This window comes from Patagioenas fasciata, chromosome 2 (genome assembly GCF_037038585.1).
Source record: "Patagioenas fasciata isolate bPatFas1 chromosome 2, bPatFas1.hap1, whole genome shotgun sequence".
Taxonomy (NCBI): Eukaryota; Metazoa; Chordata; class Aves; order Columbiformes; family Columbidae; genus Patagioenas; species Patagioenas fasciata.
Window position 1 is genome coordinate 150,595,482 of NC_092521.1, and position 27,331 is coordinate 150,622,812.

General features: G+C 39.8%; 1 protein-coding gene across 20 annotated transcripts in view; it reads left to right on the forward strand.

Moving 5' to 3' along the window:
- KIAA1217 (KIAA1217 ortholog) overlaps nt 1-27,331 on the forward strand; it is a 362,847-nt gene that overhangs the window by 238,276 nt on the left and 97,240 nt on the right. For 11 of the 20 annotated variants that reach the window (XM_071805232.1, XM_071805229.1, XM_071805234.1 and 8 more), the window contains one exon: nt 18,781-18,861. The exons of 8 other annotated variants lie outside the window; for them this stretch is intronic. In XM_071805232.1, coding sequence (XP_071661333.1) covers nt 18,781-18,861 — 81 coding nt within the window. The remainder of the gene's footprint in view (nt 1-18,780; nt 18,862-27,331) is intronic. One more of the 20 variants, XM_065830213.2, reaches the window with a different exon arrangement.

Sequence of the window (27,331 nt, forward strand, 5' to 3'; positions counted from 1 at the left end):
ATGCCCCCTTCTCTAAGTTGGTCTCATACTCATGGTATCTGGTCTGAGGAGTTTACTTACACAGATTGCCATCCAGGTTAGGGAGTTTTCTTCCTACAGCCTTTGTGTGTTTGGTTGGTTGTGTTTTTTTTTTTTTCAAATGATGGAGACGTAATGCTTTTTTACATAATTTTACCAACTGAACACTGAGAATAAAATTACTATCTCAATGTTAATTGAAATGTCCAGTATTCCAGAAAATTTGCACAGAATAGAGGAAATGTGATCAATTCCACTTAGTTTTCTAGGCTGGTCACACTAATTTTCAGTTTGTCCAGTAATTATGGGAAGTTTTGCTCATGAGAGTCTGTGATATTTACTGGTGTTACAGCTGGAAGAACACGATAAAATCAGCTAGTGGGGAAAGTTTGCAGATGGTGCAAGATGGGGGGATGTAGCCAACAATGAGATAGTTCTTAGTGCAAAATTATCTGGATCAACTGATGAATTCAACCCAAAGCAATAACACGATTTTCAGTGCAGCCACATGTTACTAAATGCATCCAGGAGCAACGAACATGGGCTATGCAAGATGCTGAGGGTTCGGACATGCAAAGCACTGACTTCAGAAGAAATGAAGAGTTGTCAGTAGAAATTCAACCAGTGGTGACCTCCTGATATGGAGTGGGAGAGGCTGCATGGCCTTGGGGTTTATAAGAGCAGGAGACTCTTGGGTAATGCTGGGAAGATGATATTGCTTACCCAACTGGAATTGAAGGAATTACTCCTGGAAGATCTTTTTACAGTTCTGCTTTCCACAATTCAACAAGAGTGTTAAAAAATCGTGAAGACCTAGAAAAGCCTTGTAATGAATAGACTGAGGAAATGATTCATCAGAGTACTTGCTTGGTAAGCATGAGTTCTCAAATTTAGCCAAGATCCAAACAGCTGAAAGTCAAGACAAGATGAATGTTGTTTGCAGTCTGTGTTTTTACATGAGGAAAACTATCCACTGGAATAGCTAGCTAGGGGGTGTAAGGAGTTCTGTAGCACTGATTTATCTTTTTTTTTTCTTTTATTTTTTTAAAATCAATGTGATTATTCTCTTTCATAAGATGTGCTGTATTCTAACAGAAATTAATTTGGCTTAACCCCATTGCCTGTGTTCAGACTACTGTGTTCCTCCTAATCTTGGTTTGGGTGGTTTAATATTCAGGAAGAATGTGAACACATCTAATTTTCACCTATTTAAGTAACTAGAAAATTTGTTAATAGTAGTTTGTGGGATACTAGCTTTTATGCTTTTCTGTCATACTTGGAGATGAAAACTTTTCAATAATAGGATAGCAGACTGGAGAAACAGTCTTATGAACAAAGAAATGTTGGACCCTTTGAATTAAAAGAAAAGCAGCATTATTCTCCACATTAGTCAATACAAGGGGCTGTTTGGGCCATAGGGTTTTTATATTTCTCTTCTGTTTTCAGATTTACAAAGAGAATTTTCAAAAGTTGTCTTCGGGTCTTCTTTCAGAGTGCAGTTGCAATATCAGATATATATTGGAAAAAAAGATAGCAGTGGTGATGGTTTTCAAATAATATGTTTTTATACAGCAGGAAGAAAATGATTACTGAAAGGTTAGCCCAGATTATTATTCATGAGTTTTCTGAGCTTTTAAACAAATTGTTGTGCAAATGTTCATAACCTCATCATTTTCTCTCTCTCAGAAGGTGTTCAGATTTCCACATGTGTGATAGATCGAGCATGCTTCCAAAAATACACATGTTGTTTGTGCTTGCAATTCCAGATGATCTTGTTATGACAATGGGGTCTGTGTGCGCGGAGCTGTGTGCGCGGAGCTGTGTGCGCGGAGCTGTGTGCGCGGAGCTGTGTGCGCGGAGCTGTGTGCGCGCTGCCGGGCCCTTTCTCACACGGTGCCTCTGTGGCTGGGAGCTGCTGCTGGGCTGCACAACAACCCACGCTTCTTTGGGTGCAGTACTTGGTTTCAAAGCCAAATGCAATAAAGTCATTCTGATTAGATCATTAGAGCCTTCAGTGAAATCTACTCAGTAACACGCCTGAACTTTCGTTGTGGTTCCAAATGAATAATTTTTTGGTATTTGACTTTGCTTTGAAATGTGGAGCTCTTTTTGCCTGAAGGGGTATCTGGTTTTGTATAAACATGGAAGGTTTCAGACCATTTGAGGGACAAAGTGCAGAATAATTCAGTATTTCGGCAATAGTATTAAGTGTTCTGTGTCTGCTTCGTCTTTTGAAAATTTTACAAATCAGGGGCCTCCTCACAAACATGTCTGGTAGAGCTTGCCAGGCAGAACTAGCTGAGATTGTTCCTTCCTGTATAGCTGCTATATATGACCCCACGTACATTCACACCAGCTGTAAACTTTTTTTACGTCATCTCCCTCCCCATATGCTTCTGGTCCTATGGTGCTCCAGGGGCTATCAGAATGGGTGTTGCAAACCCTTGAACACTGGATGTTGAATATTTTCAGTATGAAAGCTGGCAGAGGGACATCATTTACCAGCAAAGGTTAATCCTTAGAGAGAAGAGCAATTAGCTGTGAAAATTAGGGTCGCTTTCACATGCCAGGTGCCATTGAGCTGCTTTCTGTGGCAAGGCCTTCCCGTATCACAGTGTCTATGGGGATGGACAGCCACCAGATGAATGGGCTGTTTATACTTTGCATGTCTTCATGGTATTATAGGGGTATGACATGGCCCTAAGAATTGCCAGTTGAAGATAATACAGGGAGGAGAATGAAAGCAATAATGAATGATGAAAATACAGGTATAAAATTGTGAAGACAAAATACGTGATAGAAATCCCCTAAACATCTGATCTGCCAGCTGCGCCTCCACCTACTTGAAAGTAGTTGGATCATTTCTTGTGAGCGCTCTGGGTTTGTTTGTTTGTTTGTTTTCAGTGCTAGAAATTCAGAGAGATTTGCTGTGGGATTAAGCACCGCTCAACATGAGTTAGGCTAGCAGAATTTGACTGCCTGACAATACCTGAGAACCAAAATAAGTCTCTGTTTGAGCTCATGTACATTGCTGTTACTACCTAGACTCTAGTTTAGTAAACAGGCTTTTTCTTTCTTCTCTAAGATCTGAATAGTTATTGGCAAATTTGGCCTGTGTTGTTGGGTCCTGGATAAGGCAAGCAGTTACAGTTGAAGCACAAATTGTATTATGGGATCTGCCTGCTTTATTTAGCAAGTAAAGTAAGGCATATTGGCGTAACATCTCTTTGTTGGAAACAAAACAGCTGCTGAAAATTCGAAGTAAAGGCTGGTTAATAGTCCACACTATTACTTTTATTCCCCATGACTTCAAACTAATAATTGATAGTTAACACTAAGAAGGCATTTTTGAGTACTCTTATTTTAGAAGCCAGACTGTTAAAGCTACTTATCTTCAGAGGGCCAAACTTTTATTTGCCATTTATAGAAATACATTAGTGCTTTAGATTTTGCATCAACTCTGTACTACCGAATTCAACTATATGAATAGCTGACTTCTTCCTTCCAGCAAAATGTGTACTTCACGACAAGCATTTTTGTGTGCTTTTCTGAACCACTCCAGTTAACATAAGAAAATCAAGAAAAGGAACGATAGCCTGAAACATAGTTCACAAGGATTTTATACTTTAATACAGAAATGTGTTTCTTTCACCAGTAAGTTTACTTTGAAACTACAGTGCCTTAAGGAAGCTGTATGCCTTGCTGCAGAGGTCATACTTATTAACCAGAAAATAGTAATTGGAAAAGAGATGAAGCATGCTCTGTTGCTTTAGAAATTATTCTTTGAATTGGCCAATTTTCAACTGTAAGGAGGTCTAGAAGGATTTTATCCCATTTCTGCCTCCTAGCTTTTTTTTTTTTTTTTCCAGTAGCACACTGATAAAAGGTTTCTTGTGATGCTTCTGTTTTTCCAATAGACAGAGGAAATCTAAATTGCCTCTGAGCAGTTTTGTAGTTCTAATGAGCTAAGCCTGGTGCGGAAAGAATACACACAAAATGGAGAGATACAGTTTGGAAATGTGTTTTGCTGTTAATACAGGATGTTGTGAAATAGCAGATTCAGGCATTAGGAATGCAGCACTTTGAGGTGGTAGGTTGTGACTGTACTTGCAGCAATTTGCATAGCATTTTCTGCAGGTCTTTATCAGTTTACTTTTATTGCTATTTCATTTCATTTTCCCAAGAAATGGAAGACCCCCTTCTGCCAAAGAAAATAACCTTTGGAAATTATGCTGCCCAAAGGAAGAGTTGTCTTCCCTGGTCCCACTGTTCCATACTGACCATAAAGGTCTCTAAGTTCATACAGTTACTGGTTTTCCCTTCTTTGTGCTGCCATCAGTTTCTGTGGAACCATATTTGACTATTGAAGAGACATACTTTATCTTACCTGAAAAGAGGAGATTCTTAGAAGAATTTCTCAAGTGCTATAATGCATTGTGATTGCACTTCTAAAATACTACTTTATTATTCCTTTTAGCCAGAAAGGAAATACCATATAATTTAAGGCACATGTGAAGGCTAGGTATGGTCTGTCATGTTCTTATCTATCACCCATGAATGATTTGTGGCAGTCCAGAGAAAGAGAAACCTGGCTCTTCACATGTGACTGACTTTTCTTCTTGCACATTAATGAAATGAAGCTAAATCTATTCCATATATTGCCATACAGTACTTTCCCATATAAACAGTCACAACATTTGATGCAAGCAACGCATTCGTGTGCAGTTGAGGAGACACCATCATAGGGGCCCTGACTGGAAGAGCTGCTGTGCTGTGGGACAGAGATCCTTGTTTCTCTCGATTACCTGCCCTGCACTGACATAAATCAGGCAGCTTGAGAGCTAGCAAAAATTTCTCCTTGGAGATTTGCCTATAGGTTTAAACATAAGCAGCCCTATAGGTGACAGTTGGCAGGTGAAGGGTGTAGGGCTGGAGCTGTCTTCCCCTACTGCTTGTAACCTCCTTCAAACTGCCCAGTGTGAGGCAATCTAGGGGAGTTCTGTAGCCACCTTAACTCATCTGATCCACAACACAGCTTTTATGGTCTCAGCTTCAAGGAGCTGAGGATGTTCAAAGTGGCTGAGCGCTACTGGCCCTTGTCATCCCTGCAGCTGAAATCAGGCGTATCCCATCTGTTCATGTGTGGTCTGGAGTTTGAGAGCTCATCTGAGAAGCGGTTCATTCACCTTGTGAAGGTTAACGTTTGGTAGGGGTTTTTGCTTGTTTACTTGCTTTCTTAGGGTATACATTTGACAAAGTAACGGGAGTTTGCAAACCATTTTACCTGTTGCTTAGACTGCTTTGTTAACGCACCTTTCTCAGTCCTCGCACAATAATGCTTTAGCTGGTGCTGCAGACCTTACTAAGCTGGTGTCTTTCGTAGATTCTCAGGAGAAAGTTTTCGAAGGGTAAGTACTGTTTTGTTCCCCCCCTCTTTTAAATGCTATCTAATAAGGATTCATTCTAGGCCATATGTTATCACTCTTTGTCTAGTATTTACTAAGGCATAAAGGAGAGTTGCCCACTTTCAGCATAGCTTTTTTCCAAGTTTCTGTGAAGTATTTTGTGTGAACAGGACATGCGTACTCTATTAACTCAGTTGAAAGGGTTCATGATGGGAAAGTGTTTATCAACATCAGCATTGTCTATAAAATGCTTTTAGAGACATCTGTGGTTTTTGTTGTGCTGTTAGGCCACACAAACATTTCTTTTTTTTTTTTTTTTCATTTTCATTTGCTTTTCAGGCAAGAAAGAATATCTAGCTGATTTAGAAACTTACTTTTCTGGATGTCCTTTGCTTGCTTTCTTTTTTCACTGTAATATTCAATTGTCTGTGTTTCTCTCATTCCTCTTGGTAGAACAGTTTTAGTTTTCCTTCTACACAGAATTTATTTTTGTAATCTCCAACATAAGCAATACCGCTGGGGAGCTCTGTCTGCCCTTATCAGTCAAACATTTCCCAAAGAAGGGTCCACCTTTTAATTTAAAAAAAAAAAAAAAAAAAAAAAATTGGTAGCATTTTAAACCATTCATTTATAGATCATATAATCTGATACTGGATTGTCTCTGTGTCTTACAAACAGGTAGTCACATCATTTGTACTTCACACCTTTGAGTTGTGAAACTCAGAAAAAGTCCTAATGATTATTACTATTTAGAACCTAAAATTCCTCCATGAGAATTTTGCTAAAAGCTTTCAGTTTTCCAGACAGGCAGATGTAAATGAAATTTATAAAAAGGTAATAGATATTAGGAAGGAATCAAAACCATTATTTATGAAATCAACAAACAGTTCCCCAGTTCACATCGCAAAGGGGTCTATGGAATTATACATTTCTTGAATTACACCAGTGAATCAGAAGAGCCAGCTGGGTATTGCTGCTGCTGAGTCCTTTTGCTACGCCCTACTTTTTTCCTGTTAGAGCTCTGGCAAAAAGGTAGATGACATGAGATTATTTATTAATAGCTTCTGTAATAGCCAAATGATTATTTATTTTCAGAATTCAGTGTTCCTTCAGAAAAATGAAACATAAATTTATTTCTTTCAGCAGTGTTGTACAACTTATTCCCTTTCCTTATTGGGTACTATCAAAGTTACTAACCATTTATTCAGTTCCTGAGAGAAGTAGAACTGAAAGCTCAGTCAATGCATGTCAGAGCCAATATGATCATTTGCTAGACTTTTTTTGCCACTTGGCTTTCTTATACTACCTGACTTTCAGTGAACTCCCTTTAACATCTGCTTTCACAGAATTCTCCTTAATCCACCTTCATTGTCGGATTGGATTTTCAGTTTGATTTTTAGAAATAGAGAAATAATGTTTCTTCTGGGAGTTTCAATAACTAGAGAAAATGACTGATGATGGGAACTCATTTAAGAGGGTTAAAGGGATATTAAGGCAACACAGTCAATGTGAATAGAAACCTGGAATATTTTCATGTCTTAATAAGAACTTAGTATTCCCTCTTGAGTTACTCAGATCAGAGTAACTTTTCAGTTTTGAATTACTTTTGCCCTGAACCTTCAGGACTAAAAAAAACCCCAAGTTCCTCAGTCTCTCTTCCGCATCAATCTGATGAAAGATCCTATAGAATGGAATATTTGTCATACACCTGGTATCTGCAACATGAACGATCTTTGCATCTCCTTTCTGTGTGGATGGGAATAAGAGCTACATTTCCTAGCTAGTCAAGCTGGAGATTATCCCTGAGACCAACTATACCTGTGTCATCAGTTTATGTTGTGAACACCATGTTGAGCCGTACAGCACTACTGGGTCATCAGCATCTCAGGGTCATCATCTCAGTCAGAACTGAGGCAAGTTGCAAGCAAGTTAACCTTTTGAGGACAGTGAAGGGAAAAAATGCACCTCTACAATGCGCACTTAGATGCTATAACCTACCACGCACAGAGTTTTCCTTATTAACAGTTACATCAGAGCACAGGAGGTCTTGATGTTTGGAAACAGAGAGTATGCATTTCACTACTGTTTGGAGAATAAAGGTGTATCTCTATCCAACAAAAATAGTACAATGAATTATGACGAACAAAGACAAAAAAAAAGAATGTAAGTATTGCTTCGTGGCCAAGACAGGAATTATTTTCTAGTTTCCACGATAACACCAAGACAGAGCAGGCAAAAACTACCGTAGAATGTCAGCAGAGTCTGTCAACACGTTTATTTTCACAAGGTTAGGCACCTTCACCCATGTTCAGACACATGTGGAAAGGACAACTGCCAGTATGATTTACTTTAGAAGTAATTTCCTACAGAATCACCTTTTGGAAAGTGAATTATTCTCAGAAAATTCCTGAAAGAACAATATGTTAGAATACATTCTTTCTTCAAATCCATTTCTAAGGCTCAGAGGCACCAGAAGAGGGTGACACAGTAGGCATGAAATCCTAGACCTCTTTTAATGCTGGTAGCAGAACATATTCCATGAACTTCTGTGGAGGCATGATTCCTTTTGTATGCTACCTCTAAATCAGCAGATTTTGCAGTTTCAGTAACCAGAATCACAGAATGTTAGGGATTGGAAGGGACCTCAAAAGATCATCTAGTCCAGTCCCCCTGCCGGAGCAGGAACACCCAGATGAGCTTACACATGAATGTGTCCAGGTGGGTTTTGAATGTCTTCAGAGAAGGAGACTCCACAACCTCCCTGGGCAGCCCGTTCCAGTGTTCTGTCACCCTCACTGAGAAGAAGTTTCTTCTCAAATTTAAATAGAACCTCCTGTGCTCCAGTTTATACCCATTGCCCCTTGTCCTATCATTGGTTGTCACCGAGAAGAGCCTGGCTCCATCCTTGTGACACTCACTCTTTACATATTTTTAAACATTAATAAGGTCACCCCTCAATCTCCTCTTCTCCAAGCTAAAGAGACCCAGCTCCCTCAGCCTTTCCTCATAAGGAAGATGCTCCACTCCCTTAATCATCTTCGTTGCCCTGCGCTGGACTCTCTCCAGCAGTTCCCTGTCCTTCTTGAACTGAGGGGCCCAGAACTGGACACAATATTCCAGGTGTGGTCTCACCAGGGCAGAGTAGAGGGGAAGGAGAACCTCTCTCGACCTACTGACCACTCCCCTTGTAATACATCCCAGGTACCATTGGCCTTCCTGGCCACAAGAGCACAGTGCTGGCTCATGGTCATCCTGCTGTCCCCAGGTCCCTTTCCCCTACACTGCTCGCTATCAGGTTGTTCCCCAACTTATACTGGAACCTGGGGCTGTTCCTACCCAGATGCAAGATTCTACGCTTGCCCTTGTTATATTTCATTAAATTTTTCCCTGCCCAACTTTCCAGCCTGTCCAGGTCTCACTGGATGGCAGCACAGCCTTCTGGCGTGTCAGCCACTCCTCCCAGTAACGGATAATGCTCAAGTATGAACCTATTGTACATCATGTTCTGGCTACAGTGTTTATTGGGTAGTGAAGACCATGCTATAAAGTTAGAAAAGACTGAGGCACAGCTTTGTTGAATATTTGTGTATATCTTTTTTGTTTGAAGAGATAACATTGCCTTTTGCTGAATTTAGGGGAGGGGAGGCACTGAGGAATATGAGATCACTGAACATTCATGTAACAGCAGAAGAAATTATGTACTGTTTATCTGGTTTTGTCTACTAAATGTTACTTCATTTCAAGGTTTTAATCTTTGATTTGGTAAATGTTCAACAGTTCTAAGAATGCTAATGCATATATGCTAAAAGAAAAGTAAATCATCAAAGAGAAAATTTAAGTGCACATCCTCTTTTCACTGCATCTCCCTCTGATTCCCAGAAAATATATCCACTGGCTCATATTAGACTTGCTTTCTATCAGTTTTCCATACTTTGTCATTTATGAGTGGTGCTAGCACTGTAACTATAAAGCAAGCTTTTTGATGAACAAAGATGTTAAAAAGTAAAGATCCCAAAGTGGGAAATGTTTAAGCATTTGAAGAGAGGACATGTACAATACAAAGAAACAAGATTTTAGAAAGACATCTCCCTTTGTAGCACGTAAGAGTATAGAATTGCACATTCCTTTCTTCATGAAAGTGTTATATCCCCTCCCCCTATGCTGTATTGCAAATTGTTACCCAGCGGCACGGGGCCTGGACCCCTTACAAGTTGGAAACCATTTTATATGCTGTGGATTCTTTTCGGTTTTAAAACCCTGTGTTGGCTTGTGAACAATGATGACGTCAACTCTTGAAATCCAACTCCAGCTCTATCCCTGCTCTGTAAGGCTTGTAAAGCCAGTAGCATCCGTCTGTTGATTCCAAATGGGGATACATTTGAACTGACATTTCTGATGAATGAGCTGATATGTTTTTTTATTATTAGGTTTTCATTGTATCCCCTAAATGCGAGTAGATAATTTTGAGAAGTAGGTTTTGCAATGTGTACTAAGAGATTTTGCAATAAGGACATTTGAACAATATACAATATTTGAATATCTCTCTAAATATAAAAATGTGAAATATAAGTTAATATTTAAATTTCCTTATCAATGAAAACTTAGTGTTATTTTGCAATCATGATGTCAATATAATTTTACATAAGCTAATCTTGGGTGGTGTTAATTAACCCCTATTATCATAGCAGTGATATCTGATTGTATCAAAACCAGGATTCACTCAGGACCTTGCAGAATCTCGCTGTGTGTAGCATTATATATACTTAGTATTTATCTCACTAATATGAGATAACTGATATTATGAGATAATAAGACTGACTTATTCTCCTGAATTCCACTCTAATTACTCTACAACTATTCAAGTGTAAGCTGGTATATGCTACACAAAGACATTTCTGAGCTCATGTCTCTCTTGTAATTGTGTAGATGACAGGTATGTGTTTAAGAAAGGGTGAAAGGTAATAAATTCAGTTAACAATAAGACAGATAGGCTTTTTATGTTTGATGTTGTACTTCAAAGTTTTAGGTATTCTAAGAGAAAATGTAGGAGATTGTGGTTTACAAAACCTGACTACTGTGCTGAGTCTTTGTGATCCTTACAGGAGATTAAGAGCAAATTTAGTGTGGTATATAAATGTGATACTTTTCTATAGTGGTTTTCCCTGCAGTGTACTAGAAACTGTTCATGAGTCAATTATTGCGGAAACCTTGTAAGGTAGATAGGTGGTGTGACCTCTGTTGTATATGGTGGGCCAAGGACAAGAGAAGTGGTTTCGTAAGGATTGAAATGGGAAGCAGATCTTGATAAATCTCATACCATAGAAAGCTATGATTTGCCGGCTTTGCGAGCCTACTTCAACAAGAGTTTTGGGTTCAGGGTTTTTTTTGTTGTCTTGTTTTGTGGCTTTGTTTGGTTTTGTTTGTTTGTGGTTTGGTTTGTTTTGTTTTTTGAAAGACATTGGATTTGGTGTGGTAGAAAAGGATTAGAGCATGTTTGGGAGATTACTGCCGTATACGTTTTAAAGTGGCCGTGACCAAATTTATTCACACATTTCTCTGTGGTCAAGGGAATTCTTATTGGTGAAAGATTTGTAAGAATGCTTTAGTATATCAAGAACTAATTGGTCAGAGAACACTTCAAGGAATAGGGTTGCCACTACAGTTCTGCATTGATCTGTCTTACCCAGATTACCCTCCGTAAGAGCTGAGCACAAAAACAGGCTACTGGGTGGCATCCCCTGGCATCCAGACATAGGCAGGTACTGTACTGCACGAGGTCTTCCCTGAAGTTGTCTAAGGCAGTAGTTAAAATGATGCTTCTTGGCAGAGACCTGCAGTTCCCATCATTTGGAGTTGTGGGGTTTAAGTTGTTAGAAAACGTGTCCATTAGTCTTGTTTTGTCTTCTGGAGGAATACAGCATAAAGGTAGGAAAAAAGTGCGTACCACCACATTTTTGTTTATTCTGTCTTGGGAATAATTGCCATATAATTTTTTGTTCTTTTGGGATGGGAGCAAGTCCTGTAAGCTTATATTTTTGAATAGGAAATAATTGAAATTTTGATCACTTTGTGTAGCTTTTATAAGGTTTAAATGGATAAGCTGATCACAACCTAGAAAATAAGGTACATTTAACCAACAGTGAAGGCCAAAATGAAGTCTAAAAGAGAGAACTTACAAAAGAAATGTTACAATTAAATCTGAGCAATGGAAGATAACAGGGCCATGCATTCTTTCTGCATTTCAGAGGATGTTGTTCTCAGTGGACCATCAGTTGTCATTGCATACACCATACTGTGCTTTTCAGTGATGGTTATTGTATGAATCACCAGGTCAGCCAGTTGTTTAAATAAAGCTGGGAGAAAAGTGCCACAGAAAAATGAGAGAGGGGAACAGCTATATTCTTTAAACATCATATTTTCTCTATTACTCTTACTTACTTTTAAAAATACTGGAGACAGCTCATGAAAATCTTTTCCTTCTTAGGTCATCATTGTTTCTTTATTCCTCTGTAAAGATTCATAATAGTTTTTTATTGTTTATCTTCGGCAATATACTGCAGTTCCAAGAAGAGATGATAATGATAGGAGGAAGGGAATTAATAACAGGGGAGACAGACTATGGGAAACAAAGGTACTGTGTTTGTCTAATTGTCCCCATTTCTAACTGTAGGACGGACACAGAAAAATGGTAGACAATATTCTTGGCACTTAACTTAGCAAATTTTAGTGTCTGAGTCGAAATTTAAACTGCTAGATATCTCACATATTACATGTCAGTGGCTGAAAACCCCCGATTAAACTACTAATTCAAAATTACTGTGTTCCCTGCAATTCTTACGAGAATTAGTAGGAGGCGTGGGGAGGCACCTCCTTGTAAACTTGTATTCCTCATTAGGCAACCAAATTTGAGATATTCAGCCAATATTTTTTCATTTTGCCATGTCTGTACAGTGTAGGCTTTTTATTTACAGAATTTAGCATCACAGAACAGTGATGAAGGTTCAGATTCACAGTTTCATATCAGGTTCAGATTACCTTAGAGAAATTAGACCAAACTATCTTTTTTTTTAATCCAGCCTGCACCAACAAGTATGAGTTTGCATGTTGCATTGCACAGTGATACTTAAACACTGTAGCACAGGACAGACAAATCATAGATACAGGAATTATTTCTGTTATTTATTTTCTTGGTTACTTTATTGTGAAATGTGGAAAGTAAGGAGTCTGATGGGCACTAACCTCTATAGGCATTAGGGCCCAAGAACAACCAAATGCCTACCTTGGTTCACAAAAATAGTCTCATGGACTCATATGATTCTTATTAATCGTGTGCTTAATTATATACTATTAAACATAAATCCATGATGGAGCAAAGAATGAAACGTACTATACCAGGCAGGATCTTGCTTAAAAACCCCATAATTTATAAGTTCTCTAAGGTGAATAAGAAGTTATATTTTTCCTTGATATTACGTGTAAATGGGTGTATAGATAAAATATTGTATTTCTGTTGAGATAGTACAAAAATATGGAGTTTCAACATAGCATCTCAACAGGGGTGAAGAGACAGCAAAAGAGGGAAGGCTGTGTGACCCTGGAGAACTTCCGAACCTCTCGAATACCAGACTTTTTTTTACTTTAAAGGTGCAAATGTATTATATCTATAAAAAAGTATGATTTGGAGTATGATCTGGATTCCCTTGAAAATTTTAGAATTTGTCTAGTTCTAATTGTTTTATTTTAATGTTTGTTAAATATTACATAAAATTATATAAAGTATGATCTTAGCTTTAATCCTCACAAAAATTAAACAAAACACAAGGTTTTAGGAATTTTTTAAAATAAACTGAGAAAAAGACAAAAACAACAGTGGAGAAGAGACTTCTTTTTTTTTTTTAATTTCTAGAAAATAGTTTGCCAAGTTAAATGTGTGTAATTTTTAGCTGTAATGCTTAATGAGTTGGAGCCAAAGAACATACATGGTTTGAGGGATGCTGCACATGCAGAGTGTGCTGGAAAACGCAAATCCTGAAACGTAAGAACTCCTAATGTATTGTACAGATCTCTTCCTTTGTTCTCATCTCTCAGACTGCATTCCTGGTTTACATTTCACCAGTCGTCTTGTTTCCGTGCTTCCTTTTGAACCATTTGTCATTGACCATCTCCGTTTTTTCTGCAGTTGCTTAAATGCTGCCTTGGAGATGGCTTGCAGTTGATCCTGGACATTGACTCTGCATTTTCATGTGATAAAAGACTTCACCCTTTCCCTTCTTTGGCAGTTACTTGTGCACTTAAAATTTCTGTTGGAAGAACCTCTTTGGCGTGAGCCCATCCTGACTTTTTCCCATCCCAGCATTATTGAGAACTATCACTCTCTTGCATCCTCCCCACAAAACCATTTTGCACAGGAAATAGGCAGTTGATCCTCATTTCCTTCCTTCGCTTTCAGGCTGTTTAAGAGGACTTATGAGTCAGCACCTCATTTAGTCGTGTATCATCATCTACATACTCATCTTAAGCTTTTTCATTATCATTTCCCTCGAGCGCCGGCTGATTGCATGTCTCTGCAGGATCTCACCCAGAGACCATAAACTGAGGGAAGACTAATTGGTATTGTAATGTCCCGGCTAACCCAGCTTTGCTTCACATTGTACCTGTGCATTTCTCTGATTTTAGCCACTTCTCATCTCAGCAGCTGTGTCATCTTCCTGGGTGGCCCGTGATAAATGTAACATGTTTAATGTATTCTGCCTTTGTAAGGACTTCCCTTCTGAAATCCATCAGAAGCATAAATCGAAGGCATATCACATGGACTTGAAAAAAACGGGAAAGCTTAACGTGCTCCTGGATTTCTCCTCTTTCATGGCACTGCCAAGTACCTCAGTGAAAAGGCACTTGGCCTGTATCGTCACTGCCAGCAAGAGCAGCAGTGCTGCATTCCTGCGGTGGGAGCATATCACAGTCCTCACACCCTTCTGTGACATTATTTCAGGCTGACTCAGGGGGACAGATGTCGCCTACTAAATCACCAACAGAAGTGTCTCAAGGATCTGTGTTTTCCTTTGGAGACTTAGCATTTCAGTGAGCAGCAGGCCTGATCCTGCATAAAATAGTGAATACTTTCCTTTGATCTGCTTAGCAAGCAGATCCCACAAGTCAGACATACAGTTCATTCACTCTTGTTTTGAAGGCCCTACGATAATGACTAATGCAATCAGTCAGCCCCAAGATATTAATCCTTGTCCTCCCTAAGTTACTGCACACTAATCCTTTGGGTACTACCTTACAAGTGGTATTCACCAGACTTTTCTTATGTCTTTGTTTGATGACATTCAGCACATTCCTGGCATCTTTGCTTTCCTCCTGTGACCTTTAGCTTTCTACACCTTTTTTTCCAGGGCCACCACTCACTCCATTTAGGTTTAAAGTTCAAAAGCAACATGTTTGGCAGCTGTTGCCTTTGCTTCTGGTACTTTTCTTGTTACAATAAAGACTGGCTCCTGAAATCAGTTTTTCTCCATTAACACCCTGTCCTGCTCAGACTTGCCATCAGCGAGGCTCTACGACCGTTTCATTAGCTGCACACTGTGTCCCAGCCTTCGTTTCCACTTTCGTCTTGGCCTCTTTTCCCACTTTTTTCTGAAGGAAATTACTTATGCTCTTTTGTTGATTTTTTTTCTCCATATTACCTTTATATGTCTACCTGCCTGTATTAATCTCTTTCTTTGCATGCCAATCCAACATGGACAGGAGTTGGTACCCCTTTTATTCTGGCTATTTGCTTTCGAAATTCATGAAGACTTGACACTAGTTTCAATAGGAGCCTCTCTGTTCTGAGATCTTTGGTGACAAACTGTGGAAATCCCTGTCATTCTTCCAGCTCACTGGGACAGGCCCACCTTTTATAGGTTGTCCTCATGCTGTTCAAGCTGGTCAAGTAATGTTCATTGCAACCAGATTGAGGATCTGCATTTTCTTATATGGGAGTGAAGTCATAGGCTCTAAACAGCTCTGTTTAGGAGGAAGCATGGGATCCCATCTGCTGGCCAGCAGAGGTTGCTCAGAGCACACTGGTTGACTGTTCTGCACTCTACAGCTCTATATTTCTTAGTAAACCAAGTCTGGGTTTTTTTAATCTTCTGTGGGATTTGCACCAACATCCTGTTTCTCCCCTTGTGCTGGGGATGCCTCACCTCTCTGGAACAATGATGGAGTTGGTGAGGGAAACAGGAGACAAGGGAATTGTCCCAGGAACTTGTCCCTGGGTGGGTGAGATTGCAGCCCTTGATGCATTTGGAAATTGTAAAGCTCTCCTTGAATTCATTTCCTATCATTGTGGACTATATATATCCACATGCGTGCCCACAGATGGAAAAAAAAAAAATAATATTCCCCTACAATCTAGGAGGAAAGGAAGAAATAGATCATTATTGTTTTCCCTCTTTAAATACCCTTGAGGTCATCAGAGTGCTGATGAAGGCATCAGTGTGGTGTTGAGTTTGGAAAGGAATATAGAAAGTTAAGAAATATTTTGGAAAGTTCCAAAGGAAGCTATACTTCAGGTTTGGATTCAGACCCAAATGTCTTCAAATTTCATTCATAATAAGGTCTTTATGTGGGCTGCAGTAATGGTCTTGATTATATTTCTGCCATATTGGCATGCTTGGATCTTCTTTAGGTGATCCAAAGTTTGCTATAGAACACTGTGGAGGCCTTATTTACCTCCGTGTGCTACCTTACAAAGTAATCGGTAAAGCCTGCTGCTGCACTGCAGCTGTGCTTCTGTATTTGTGTGTGGTTCATTTTACCTGCCAGACTGTGTCTATTCAGAGAATGCTAACTCTTAATCCTACATTGCATCCATATGAGTTTTGATCGCTTCCGTTGGAGGAAGGAGAGACTTCTGGATCCAGGTGGACTAGCTTTCTATATTTTAACTGCAAATCCTCATCCATCTACTTGCTTTAAAATTAAAATGAATACCACGTTATGATAACGCTCTACTCTGCACTGGTGCAGCCTCACCTGGAGCACTGTGTGCAGTTCTGGGCGCCACAGGATAAAAAAGATATTAAGCTGCTAGAAAGTGTCCAGAAGAGGGCTATGAAGTTGGTGAAGGATTTGGAGAGGAAGCCATATGAGGGATGGCTAAAGTCACTTGGTTTGTTGAGCCTGGAGAAGAGGAGACTGAGGGGAGAACTCATCACGGCCTACAGCTTCCTCACAAGGGGAGGAGGAGGGACAGGCACCGAACTCTGGTGACCAGTGACAGAACCCAAGGGAATGGCAGGAAGATGTGCCAGGGGAGGTTTAGTTTGGACATTAGGAAAAGGTTCTTCCCCCAGAAGGTGGTGAAGCACTGGAACAGGCTCCCCAGGAAAGTGTCACGGCCCCAAGCCTGACAGTGTTCGAAACAAGACTGGACAACACCCTCAGACAGATGGTGTGAACTGTGGGGCTGTCACATGCAGGGACAGGAGTTGGACTCGATGATCCTTGTGGGTTCATTCCAACTCAGAACATTCTATAAGAGGAGGGAGAGAGGTAAGGATACAGACAACATTTTCCCTGGAGTGAGGGTGGGAAGTGTTGCTGATTTCATCAAGCATGGTCATTTCCTTACCCACCTTCAGGTCAGAATTGATTTTTCACTTCCTTTGGGAGTAGGAAAGACCAGAAAAAAGGGACACAGTTGTAATTCCCCATGAGGTGACCGGGTTTGAGGAAACAAAGTATTATAGCTCAAGTTGATCCTATGCAATGGCTTTAGGGAGGGCAACTGTTGCACTCTTTTAATCATGCCATTGTACAGAGTGGTATCCCTTCCAAAGTGTGGTCTTGATGTGTAATGATGCCTGAATGTCAAGCAAACATGCAGTATTAATTTTTCCTTTGGAAGTCTCATGTATTTGACATTGAGATACAATTTAGTCCTTAGAGAATTCATGACTTTTTTTCTTTTTAATCAGGAGAATAGTTTAATTAAAGGACAAATAGACTTTCTGGTTTGCATGTGTGGGGTGGTAACATTATAAAAACATGGAAAACCCTAGTACAGTTTCAGTATTACTGAGACATTAGCAACAGACTGTTTTGTCTTTGTGGTTTGGAATTGGAATTTATCCAGTTGTTGCCGGAAGGCTACATTTAATTTGTACTGTGTTTGCATAAAGAGCTTATTTGTAAAAACTGCATTTTACTTGAACAATTCTAAATGATGCATTTATCATAGGGAGAAAAATGATCTATTGTTCTCTTTAAATAAAATGGTACTGCCCTTCCAAAGTATCCAGTCGACAAAAACATGCAAAATCACAGCATACTTGTATGTTGCTTATCTCATCCCCAGAATCAGCTCTCGTATGCTCATACCCCCTGGGTTTGTAAAATTCAAAAGATTCTTTGAATTACTCTCTTAATTATGATGTTGGCATTATAATTACTTACTAAATAAGATTCTTTAACAACGACGTCCTTGTTATCAAAGCAGTTGCGTTTCTTTGCCTGGTATGAATAGCTGCACACTCTGAACAGGGCAGCAGCAGTTGTCGTGGGAGCCTGACTTCAGCTGAAGGAGGAATCGATTGCTCAGAGAAGCTTGTTCAGAGCACTATACAAAATCTCTTTTACCCCCACCTCCACTACACAAGCAAATGAAGATTAAGGAAAATATAGAGCCTTCACCTATAAGGACTTTAACGGCACTAAGCAATTTCCCCTCCAATTTGCATCTCAATCATGTGCTGGAGGGAAAAATGTTTGGGGTTTTTTGGCCCTTAAACCTCTTTTGGCACATTTTCACATTTTGTGTGCTTTAATATCAGATGTAGAATAGTAAAGAGAGATGTGATTGGAGAATACTTTTTATTCATACCATAGTTTATCTTTTATTCTTTTTAAAGTTGTGGTTAATCAAGAGTAATACAATAAATCTAAGTTCTGCGTGGAGGATTCCATGTCTCTATAATAAGTGTGAAGCCAACACAGAAGTGTAGTTTCTTAAGAGTGCATATTTTGCAATTTCTTGTCAGATACGGTTGCTAGATATATTTGAATCTGTGTGGCTCAACTCAGACATTGACTCTTACGTTAGAACGTTCTCCATTTCTTTGACACACCCCCACACAGCACATCCGAAATGAGTCCAGCAAGGGTTCTGAGAATATTGCGTATTAACTATTGATAGAGTGTATTGTTTCCTGGCACACGTGCCTTTCCTATATTATTTCTCAGTGCCTTCTCCTTTCTCTCTCAGTATGTACAAGTTATTCTCTTTTCATGTCTATTGGTCTCCTTTTTCTTTTCCTGTTAACAATTATCTTTTCCCCTCCCCTTCTCTTCTCTCTTTGATCCACAGGTTTTGCAGTGCATGTTGATCTCCCTTCATTCAGAACTTGACATTCAAAGGTACTTGATGAAAATTGAATCCTCTCAGAGAGTTAGTACTGTACTTTCTTTTTTCTGCACTCTGCTGTGGGTTGAGTTTGTTACCCTTTAACTACGTGTGTGTTGTTTCACAACTAGCATTCTCAAATAAATATGGATCTGCATGCTTTTTCCCTGTATTTCACACCAGTGAAGTGTCATTCACATAGATTAATTGCGTATGGGAGTGTGATGCATGTGCATCCTTTGACAGTTTTTTAATTCTGACTTTAATGGCATGATAGACATGAAGTCCACACTCTTTTGTGGAGGCTTTGAAATCCACCAAAATTCAGTGGGGTGTCCTAGGTAAATAAGTGATACCTATCAGCTGTCCCAATTCTAACTTTATTTATGTATTTATATGTACTTGGAACTAGCTTAAGGGGTAAAGGTCTTGCTGTGAAGTTAAGGACAGTTCTGTGGGCACAGGATGAAATATTTTTGTATTTGACATGCAAAAAGAGCTTAGTTCTGCAACTTGAAAAATTATCTTATATGTACACTGTGCACGTGTGAAGTCACCTGTTTCTCACTTTTCCTTCTGTTGACCTCCTCTTCGATTTCTGTATGGCTGGTAGCGCCATAGAGAACCGGTGTCTACTTTTTTTCCTGACACAGGCAGTGCATGTTCACATTGCCTTTTAGACATGAGTGTAAAAGGTGCCTCTGCCTGTTCTGTTGCAGTCAAAGGTGCAGTCACAAGAGCACCAAGCACTTGTGGCAAGCAAGAGATGAGGCCTTGGAGCATGCAGAGTACACAGCGGCTTATTTGCTCCTGAGTTGTCACTTCCTGACTCATTTTGTTTCTACTTACAGGATTTAAGTAGGCAAATTAACATGCCCACCACAGGAAAGGGTAGGAGAGGCAGAGGTGTGGAGAGCAGTAAGGCTTCTCCTTCCTTTGCCAAGGAGATGGCCTCGAGGGAAAAAGAAGCGAAAAGGCCGGGGTGACAAGTTGGAAGAGAGGAGCAGGAGAGGCTCCCCTCTTCTAACCACATCTCTCCTGCAGGAGCCCAACTCCCCCCAGGTGACAGAGCAACAAGCTCTGATAAGCGCTTCATCACATGTTATTTCCACGTGTAGAGGCCAAAAATAAGTCTTTAGCATGGATGTGCTGCTGCTGGAGGCAGCTCTGACACCGCTGGCTGTTCCCAGCGGTTGTTCTTGCTGGGGCCTGCGGGGCCCAGCACCTGAGGGCGGCTCACACCTTCACACCCTGCCCGGAGACCTCGCCCCCACTCACCAGTCTTCCTGTCCATGCCTCTTTTCTTGGTCATTTTTAAAATTGCATATTAATGAAGAACTCCTTCTTAGCTTGTAGAAACACAGAAGAACCGGTTTTTCCAGGACGGCTGCATGGTGTTCCTTTGCGTTGGGAAACAGGCATCACAAAAACAGACCCTCCTCCTATTTTCCTCTGGGACATGTGTGGGAGAACAGGGATGGGTAGATAATCATTTTCTTGAATCAGAACACACTATCCCCTAGGTACATTTAGGCATCTGGTATATATTCTTTTTTTTTTTTTTTTTTCCCCGACCCTCTTTTTTGCATGTGGTTTTAAGCATGTAAAAATCTTTCCCCTTTAATCAGCATAATGACAGTTTTTGTTTAAAATCAACCCTTTTAATCTTCAGAGTTCTCATGACGGTTTTGGGGATTGTGTAGGTAGGAGTTACCTCACCCGCTGCTGATGAAATGCAGCCATCTCCTGGATGGAACAAGGGGGTCATGCTGGCTCATGAATTCTTTGCAGTAGGGTTTTTAGGAGGGAAAAGAGAAATAACTTTCAACTGAAACTGCCATAAGATTTTAATTAAGACAAATGTTGATGTTGAGGCTGGAATTTTATGGATAACTTATTTAAACAAGGTAATAATAAACTGAGCCTCTAATGCAAGAATATGACAGAGACTGAAAGAACAAATTTTGCTGTGAGCAGAATTGATGGAACTATAGAAACCATTGCAGGGAAAAATAGTGAGGTGATCAGTCATTTTTTTTAAATTTAGCTATCATGTATAAATAAATACTTCATGTCACAAAGCATTAGAATAAAGCAGAGAGTTATATTATTTTATTTTAAAATTAAAGATTTCTTTAATTGAATGTGATTTTTTTACTTATTACCAATGGGTGACTATTGGTTTTATCTATCCTTTTACTTTAATTTCTGCCCTAAAATCTCAGGCTAGCATTTGTAGAAAGAGAAAACCTTGGATTTGGACGGAAACATACTGAGAAATATTTTTGCACTTTAGTGTGGATGGCTTGTATTTTTCTGATATTTATGTATTCCAAAGAGATGCCACAGCATGTTGCATATTTCAGTCTGGACTTGTCTGGACCAATTAAGCTGCTCTTAGATGGGCTGCTGAGTTCCTTAGGCAACATTTTTAAATGCAAGTACCTCCAATTAAACATCTGAATAAGAGGTCTGGTAGAGTAAGTGCTGAGCACCTACAGCTTTTATTGCTTCTAATGAATATCTTTACTGTAAACACGTAGCTTTCCTGAAGAACAGGATTCAATTTATCTACGTGCTTACGGTTAGGAACCAAAGTTGGAAAATGTTGCTTCATGTCAGTAATTTGTAACAGAGTTCCATGAAAATCTTTCTCTGCGGACTCTGAGTGAGCTGTGATCCTGTGAAGGGTGAACAGGAGTCGGCAGCCTGTGGATGTCCTGCTTAGTGATTCACAGCACTCAGGATTAAAAGAAATGGGGTTTGGCAGCTTGCCACAGCAGGGAGCATGCAGCTGGCCACCAACAGGAGCTAGCAAGGCTCCTGGGAAAATGTGCAGATTTTTAGGATTATTTAAATATCATTCCAAACTAAAAATACAGCAGATAAATTCTGACACGTCATTAGACACGTTTTTTTCTGCTGAGTGAAGGAAACTGGCATCAGCGAATACAATAAGTGGTGATAAAGATCCTGTCGTAAGCAGAGAGGAGTTTTGCCTTCAGATAAATTAATAGAAATGAGTAAAATAACCAGTCAGTGTGGTGTCCTGACTCCACCATAGCGATGGGCTCGGGTAACATGCGGCTGTGGCTGAGCATTACCAGGTTTTAATGCAGCACCTTCCTGTGGCAGCTGGTCCCAGTGGCTGAGTTATCTTCCCCACCTCGCCATTTATGCTGGGAAGGAAAGGGAATGTTTGCCCTACGTGGGAAAATTCTTCTGGGTCTGTTTCCTCCCTTCCTCAGCATGTGAAGAATCTGCACCGGGGCTGTACTTCAGGTTCGCGTACACTGAATTCATTGCTTTGCTTAATTGCGGCACTGCAGGCGACCCAGAGAGGGCTCTGTGGTTTGTGCTCTTGCTTTCCCCTGATGGTGACTACAGTGAACTCAGGCTTTTCCCCTGGACCGTGGGCAGCAGGAGGAGGCTGGTAATGCTGCAGCCATGGGGAATCTCAGCATCCAACGCAGAACGTGCCTCAAAGCCAGGGAGGCTGCAGGCAAGTGGGGTAGCTTGGTTCAGTGCTAGGGATGGTGGGCAACATGGCACAGGTGCTGTGTCTCTCCTTGTCAAGGAGGAAAGACGTCTGGCTATTCATACCATAGAAATTAATATTGCCACCAAGCTGTGAGTGCTTGTGAACGAGGTCTGGCTCTGTAACTCATTGTTATTGATTCAACAGAAAGCATTGAAATGTTTGTGTTTAAAACACAGAAATAAAAGCCTGAGACATCCGCTAGCCCATTAGCAGACAACAGGGAAGGGTGTAACCAACTGCTATGGAGTTGGCAGGGTGTTGAGTGGGCCGTTGCCCTCCCGCTCTCAAGAGCGCAGATGCTGGCATGTGCCTGCTCCTGGCTTGGTACTACCTCCAGCTGATGGTGTCTGAAAGGAGCAGACCATAGACTTTTCCATCTCATAATGGTGAAATAACACAGAGAAAAGTGAGCTTGTCATCAAAGATGACGGTTTTATGTTGCATTCAGCTACTGAATTACCTCCCTGCCCCTAGTTTCCCCAGTGAGAGAGAGTATCCAAATGCATCCGTTGCACAGATGTAATACGAACTTCACTCTGTATAGACATGTATAAGCCTTTAACTTTTTTGAGAAAGTGCTATGGAAAACATTGTTACAACAAATGCTTAAAAATAAGAACATGTGGGTAGTATTTACTTTCTAGTAATATGTCTAACAGTGTGTCCAGACAAGTAAAACCCTATAGTTGTGATAATATGGGAGTCCAGAGACTCTGTATCTTTAGAAAAAGCAGATCCTTCCTTCAGACAACCGTAATTTGGATTTTACACATGTGAGAAAGAAATATTATTGTTGTAGTAATAAGAGCTCATGTGCTGTGACAATGTTTCAGAGTTAATAAATTCATCATACATTAAACACAGCCTGTTTATATGTGTATTTGCAATCTGTCACATACCCAGTAACCATCTTCAGCACAAGTCACAGGACAAATAGTTTGCTTGAAGCTCAAGAAAAGCAGGTTCTCATTTTTCTTTTCTCTTTTCTTCCTCTTCATTTGAAATGTCAAGAATACGCTCATGCTTTTTTGCCTATGCTAAGTGTGTTCTTTAGAGAACGTGATTGGAAAGAGTTCTTTCGCTAGTGGTGTATCATTTTTTGATGTCTTTGCTTGCCATTTGTACACTGCCAGGAGTGCTAGCAACTTCAAAGATGCGTATGATAAGATTCTTCTCCTGAAGAGATAAGTTGCTGTCAAGATAAAGGATAAGGAAGTTCCTGAAGACAGGAAATAAAAAGTGTGAATTGATCAAGAGATGAAATTAAATCCTTCTTCAGGTCATGGGATTTTTTTTTCCTAGTTCTTTTTATTTTTGTCTGTGAGAATGTGTGAAGCAAAGTTTCAGGAGAGATGTTTTTAAAAGGAAAAGAAAGAAAAATGTTTCAGTTATATAGATTAGTATGGAAAATAACTGAAAATGAACATGGAAGGTTGTTATGAAGAGCAGAGCCATAAAACCAGGTAGAACAAAAGGGTAAGAGGATTAGTGGAGGCAAATGTGAGCAGAAGACAAGAGACAGAAGCACGCACGGTATTTGAAGAACATCTCTGGTGCCCTGTGGCTGCTCACTATGTTGGCATCATTGCAGCATTTCACTTCTCTTTATGCAGGTATCTTCTGATTTCACTCCTAATTATTTGAAATTTTATTGCATTCCAAGAGCCTTGCACTTTTTTTGCTTTTTTTTTTCCTGAGTCAGTGAAAGAACTAAAGCAGATATATTTAAAGTGCATACTTTAGACAAACTATAACAGACAGCCATCAATGGTGAGGAATTAGTAACAACAGTTTTAATTCTCAATCAAATCCCAAGAGCAGTTGAAAGATAACTGGATCTTCTGTGACTTCTGCCTCCACGTGTTACACTTAAATATATACCGTGAAAAGGGATTTATATCCTTGTATACTAAGAAAATGAAATAAGATAGTAATCTCAAAGCACTAATTATATGTACGTTTTGAGCAGAATCGTTCATCCTCATTTTATCCTTTCTGCTGAGCTTCTTACCCAGAGCTAGCATGGGCAAGGTCTTTTATCAGAGAAGTCCTCCAGGAGGTTCAGCTCTACTCAGCTGGCTGGAAAATCAACCACATTGCAGAGCAAAACATGCAGCGGGATGTCTCCTAACATACAGCTGTGGGGGGAAGACCATGGCTGACTGAGAAAATTGCGATTGAGCTGGTATTGGTACGGGAGAAAAGAGAGACCTGCTGCCTGGGTCCGAGCCCTTTTCTTTTTTTCTGGCATTTATCCTGGAGGTGTGGCTGGGAAAATGCTGGTGTTTTCCTTGTTTTCATGTGCATGTGTGGAGTATCTGGTTACAAATGTCTCGAGTTTGGATGGTACTACTTTGTGACCATGTCTTGAGTTTTCTCTGTTAGTTTTTTCCCCTTTGCTAGCAGATGTATTGATAGATCAGCCAGCCACGCACAGTGGTGTTTTGTTCGCTGCTTTCACCGGATTTATACAGCACACAGTTCCAGCACATCCTGACTCTTGTAGCAGCAGTCCCTGTTGTGATTCTGGTTTTGTTCCGATGGGTCCTGAAGCATGGGCTTGTATGGTGAATATTCATTTTGTAAATGCTTATAGTGCACACTGGTTCCTGAAAGGTGAGTATTGAAAGGGACACTTCCTGAAATATTATTTTAAGTTTTTGAATATTTTTAAAATATGTTAGCGAACATTCTGTGGAAAAAATATATATGGTACGATTTATTGAATGTTTCTTTGCCATCTGTCTTATTTATCTTATTTGATATTGGAATCTACACACTTAATAAGTATTACAAGGGTTGGATAATGCTGAAGATTTCTGCCCTGCTTTTTTCAACCACCTTTATGGATCCTTGTAGGTTATGGCTCCATAAATGTTGCTTGTCCTCTCCCCACTTCATGATCTGGTTTTCATCCAAAGTGCTACCTGGGAGTCCACTGATTATTAAGTAACGTCAAACCTAGTGCTCATTGCCAATAATAAAAATGCTTTCCTGTCAAATACACACTCACGTCTCTCAGTTACTTGAGTAGCCACTGTTCTTGCTGTGTTTGAGGATTTTTTTTTTTTTTTTTAAGAATCTGTTAAAAATTCAGAATTAATCCTGAAATGCAAGGTTTACACGAGTTGAGCATGACAAATAGCTTGAAGCCTTTCATAAAAGGTATGTGTATATGTGATAGATCTCATTAAGAGCTTGCATTGGTTTTACATCTGTATTACTTCATTTACTTGAATGGATCTTCTGTGGATTTACACTGGTGTATGTTAAGAGGAGGACTGGGCAGAATCCGGGGTGTGCCTCGGCCTGGCTTCGGCAGGCTCTGGTCAGCCTCTTGGGGCTGCAGTGTTTGGGGTGAGAAATGAGGGCTGCCAAAAGGGTCTTTTTTAGTCACAGTAATGCTGGCATTATCATCCCAGGGATCTGAGATGTATGTTAGGACCTAAAGAAATGCCCTGGGGACAACCACATAAACACAGTGTCACTGAGTTTGGCTCCATTGGCGCGTTGACAGGAAAGGCTGGGCAACTGCAGAACTGAAGCTGTGACTGGTAATGGAGTATCCACTTACTGTTTCAATATGCACCTGCTCATATGTGTCCGTAAACTATATACACACAACCGCATGTCTCAAATGACATCTGGGAATTCAAGTGAAAGATAAACAAAAATAAGCCAAAGCAAATCAAAATAAGCTTGATTCATATTATCAGAATATTTTCTCTTAAAGAAACAAAAGCAATCCCCTTCCCAACAAACCATGAAGTTTTGCAGATTGATTTGGTGGGGTTTTTTAAACTGCATCTTGTTTTATTTTTTAGTTATGATTTTCTAGAAAGTGAGAATTATGTGCCTTCTCTATTAATGGATACACACAGAGAAGTTATCAATCAGTACAAGGAATGACAAGGCTGTAATTACTTGGCTTGATAGTACTCCTGTAACATGCCTGTGTAAACAAAATACTTCAGCAGTGATGGTTCCCAAGCCATTGTGGAAAGCTGAATGAAGAATTACTGACTAATCAAATTCTTTCTCTGTGTTTCCAAGTCACTTGTAACCTTTGTCTGTTTGCAGGCACAAGTCACTGTATTTACAACCTGCAGTGTCAGAGGCACTTCAAAGCATACTTTAGTTTGCTGAGAAAAAATGTTGTTAGCTTTAAGTCCTACAAAAATTCAGTGCTTTTGAACAATTTCACTGCAGGATATTGGATAACACCATGTATTTTAATATTAGCATTTCAAAAGTGAAAACTTCTGGAGGATTTAGCTTTCTTGTGAGGTATTTGTAATTCATCATAGTTTGTGAGCAACTGCACAACTTGGCAACAACAGGCTTCTGTAGCCAGCTGATGAAAATCTAATAAAAGTTAATGTTCTTCATACATTCAAGGTCACACAGGGAATATTAGGTGATCTGTGCTATTGCTCAAACAAGCTCACCTCATTTCACTTGAAAAACCACTGAAGGAACCAGATGTCAGCAAGACCAGTCATCTTGGCTTTCCAGAAAGAAGCAAAATCTTTTCTGGATCTTGACAGAATCTTAAAGCCTAGAGTTGAAATTGATTTTAATACAGAGGGTTTTAATGTACTAGCATCTGACCTTAAATGGTAGGGAAGTGGAAACCATATATGTCTTATGACATCTTGTGCCTGGTGCTGATTAAAGGCCTTCATAAAATTCATACTTACATACAGGTTCTAGGAGAGTAATCTTGCTTTGCTTTGAATTTCTTCTTGTACAGTGTCTGTTCTAGTTTGTTGTGATATGGAGTTTGCTTGAGAGACTGGAAGATTATTCTTCCAAAGTAATAGTAACATCTGGTTGAGAGAGTTTCACTGAACAGCATTGAGTATTTTTTTTTAATGCAACCCCTCTATGTAGAAAGCACATACAATGTCATTTATATTAATAGTTAGCAAAAAATGTTGCAGATGTAGTGTCTCCTACTGAGGCTATTTTTAC